The sequence below is a fragment of the Brassica oleracea genome, chromosome C3, assembly GCF_000695525.1.
Source record: "Brassica oleracea var. oleracea cultivar TO1000 chromosome C3, BOL, whole genome shotgun sequence".
Lineage (NCBI taxonomy): Eukaryota > Viridiplantae > Streptophyta > Magnoliopsida > Brassicales > Brassicaceae > Brassica > Brassica oleracea.
This window is the reverse complement of record NC_027750.1, coordinates 17,735,430-17,738,929: the sequence shown is the minus strand read 5'-3', so window position 1 is coordinate 17,738,929 and position 3,500 is coordinate 17,735,430. Positions and strand designations below refer to the sequence as shown.

General features: G+C 31.9%; 1 protein-coding gene across 1 annotated transcript; it reads right to left on the bottom strand.

The window, feature by feature from the left end:
• Window positions 1-1,687: 1,687 nt before the first annotated feature.
• LOC106332148 (high-affinity nitrate transporter 3.1) lies at window positions 1,688-2,973 on the bottom strand. The gene is made up of 2 exons (XM_013770616.1): window positions 2,732-2,973; window positions 1,688-2,411 (listed from the first exon to the last, which is right to left on the bottom strand). The coding sequence occupies exons 1-2, from the start codon at window positions 2,871-2,873 to the stop codon at window positions 1,933-1,935; spliced, it is 621 nt and encodes a 206-aa protein (XP_013626070.1). The 5' UTR covers window positions 2,874-2,973; the 3' UTR covers window positions 1,688-1,932.
• Window positions 2,974-3,500: the final 527 nt, after the last annotated feature.

The window sequence follows — 3,500 nt, the reverse complement described above, 5'->3', positions numbered from 1 at the left end:
TTTCTCCGTACAGAGAGAGAGCTTAACCATGCTAACGTGTGACGTGCCCTTGTTTGGCTCCATGTCTTTTGGGAATGGGTCCTACCATTAAAGAGATGAAAAGTCAAATGTATCGTTAATAATTAGCATATAGTATTTCATGATTCTGCTAGATGACCTTTAATAACCAGCACAGCGTATTGATAAGCTCTATTGACTATGACTACCTAATTATGACTATATTTTTATCTAAACAAGTGGCTCAATTTGGTAGCTAAAAGAGCCGGTCGCCAGCAACTCCGGTCTTTTAATGTTGTAGAAAATTGTTCATTTTATATTGCATACTTTTTATATTACAAAACCAAATTTTCAATCGGTAGGATAACAACGACTTTTGCAAGTGTGTATGCCAACTTTGTTGAGTTATTTTTTAAAAAGAATCTGGACAAAATTTATATCCACTATGTACTTATGCAATTGCGCATAAGTATATTATACTCACTACTCAAACAAACATTATTGTACGCCAGTATATATATTACACTCCCTCGTTTTGCAAAAAAAAAAAAAAAAAAATACAAGTTCCACATTTTCTATTAAAAATAACTAAAATATTTTTATTTTTATTTTTATTAGTTACATATATTTAATAAATAATATTTGAAATAATTAAATAATTAAAATTATTTACAAAATCAATACATTTTATAATTAATGTTAAGTTTAAATAAGTATAAATGGTATAGCAATTTTAAAATGACATCATTTGTATTATAAAATGTCAAATAACACTTTTTGTAAAAGAAAGAAGAAGTATTATTTTTGACACATATGTTAATATTATCATATGACGAAATATTTGACATTTTGAGTAGCCCCAAACTAGATCTTTATTTACAATCTAATCTAAATGATGATCAGTATCGCTGTCAGCAATTCATCATGCTTATCTCTTAAATGTTCAAAACAATATCAAATTTCCAGGTTCACACGTCAAATTTTTATTGTTTCATCTCCTTGCTATTTCGCAAATACAAAGTTCCAATTAACCACATTTTTCTGAAACTACTAACCAGTTTCTTTTTCGTATTAAAGCAGTAACCGCACATTCCTTTACATCCGAGAAAACAAATTTGTAAGTTACAAACAAAAAGTATATTATCAAATCCTTGTTCAATTCAGCACTCATATATTATTTTATTATACTGCACTTGTTTATAAAATTTAAAGTTCTGTACCCTTTTCAAATATATAGAAGGTGATTGAAATGAAGTGTAAGTTTATGTTTTTGACTATAAAATTTAAATTGTAAATTTATTTGTGGTATTTTTTTGGTTGTAACTTTGTAAATTAATCACTATATTTTGCTATGAAAACATAGCTCTCTACGATAATTTATTTTTTATTTTCTAAAGATTAGTCGTATGTTTTCTAAAAAAAAAAAAGAAGAAAACTTGATGGTTGAAATATATGGCTGTAAACTAAATTTTGGCTATTTAAAACATCTACAAGTACAACAAATCACTCCATAAATGTTTATATTTTGAAATTTTTATAAATTTATAAAATAATTTTAAATATAGAATATTCTTGTTTAAATATAATTACTCTCAGAGTAAGAAATGAAACAGTTATATTATTATTACTATAGAGAACATTAATTTCTTGACTCGTTTTTCCTTCTACCATGATAAAAACAATATCAATCTCTTTGAACAGTGTATATGAATATATCAAAAGGAGTATTAAAAATATAGAAAACACACCACACATCACCACGATAGGATTAGTTTTTGGCACCATATGAAAGGCTTATATAAGTATACAAATATGTAAATAAAAGTAGAAAAGAGAAGGAAGTAAGCAACAAAACAAAAGCAACTGATAAAAGAAAAAGGAAATTCAAAGTCAACTCCTTTTTGCTCAACGTCGCAATTACGCAAAGTAAGCGACTCATTTGCTCTGCTCTATCTTGGCTTTCCTCTTCTCGTTGACAAAGAAGACGAGAAGAGCCAGGACGGAGAAGACGCTGAAGCAGACGGAGGCAATATCCAAGGACTTGTGGCGACCACTGATAGCCTGAACGCTGAAGAGATTGGTTGACTTGGCCTCGTCCGTGCTCTGTCCGAAGGCAACTTCATGGTCTTTGGCATCAACTGCGTAGGCACGAACGAAGTAGGTCCCGGTAGGGATGTCGCGTTCGAGGGTATATTCGAATGATTGAGGGGATTTATCATAGGCCCTGGTAATGATCTTGTGTGGGCAGCTTTTGTCCTTGAAGAGCTCATTTTCAGTCTTGCGCCATGGTCGGTCAACTTGGCTGACCGGAGCGTAGCATAGCTTTACTTTGATGGTCGTAAATTCAGCCTCTTTTGTAGCTGTCGAGCTTAGCTTCCATGTAATGCTCAACTTGTCAATTCCGGCATCCAAAACTGAAAAACCATAAATTAAGTATTGATCAGCCTTGACGTTAGTAAATTACTCAGCTCTTCTAAATGATATTTGATAGTAATAAAAGTTGCATAGTTTATTTCAAATACTTATTAAGTGCTTCTTTTATCAGGGTTGGTCGAAATCTAAACTAATCTACCCTCTATAGTCTCCAACCTAAGTGGGGTTCCGAACCCTGATCGCCCAACATTTCAAAAAAAAAAAAAACATTGAAATGAAAAAGCAAAATCTAAAATTTGAACACCAAATATCTGTCGAAGTGAAGTGCGAATGATGGATATTCTTTTGAAAATATACATACCGCTTTCTCGGCTGGGCTTAGCGGTGACCTCAAGTGCACCTTTCTCCAGGTCAGAGAAGAGCCTTTCTTTGGTAGCACCATGACTAATTTGGAACAGTAAGCAGATTAGAAGTGAAGCGAAGAGGCTCTTGTGGATAGCCATGGAGATCCTTGAATCTGAATATTTAGAAAGTAAGGCTTATGAAGAGAAGAGGAATCTGCCTTTGTTTGCTGACCTTTTATGTTTGATATGAAAGGTGGGGTGCACATTTATGTCTTTATATAGTAATTTATGGTAATCCTCGGTTCAAATATCTTGGGGTTAGCATTAACAATTAATGACAAAGTCAACGGTTTGTTCTGAGATTACCCTTTGAATACTTGGGAAGATTGTGTTCCCCCTCTGGCACAAGTGTGTCGTCTCCGTACAGCTGAGATTATGGCCCCTAAACATGCCAAAGGATGAGATGAGTTTCTATTTTATAATTTGCATCTGAATAATTTTTATTTTATTTTTGTAACTGTTGTCATCTGAATAATTCATTTTCAGTTTCCAAACAGCTCTATATCCAGCGGACCCATCACCTACAAGATACATTATATTCTAACTAAGTTTTTCGCTACACGCATGTTTCTATTAATAAATTGGTTTATTTTTTATAATAATTTTCTAAAATTTAAAATATATTTACATAAGATTTCCTTTTATGAAAATTTATGTTAAATATAATATGGTGTTTTATTGGGATTATATTTGTATTTATTTATAAAACCATGTGATTTGCATGTG

Bases quoted from the DNA above. Each gene is read 5' to 3' on its own strand.
- LOC106332148 (XM_013770616.1), bottom strand. From the start codon at position 2,873: ATGGCTATCCACAAGAGCCTCTTCGCTTCACTTCTAATCTGCTTACTG. The intron at 2,412-2,731 runs GTATGTATATTT...ATGGTTTTTCAG, and splicing joins TAAGCCCAGCCGAGAAAGCG to TTTTGGATGCCGGAATTGAC.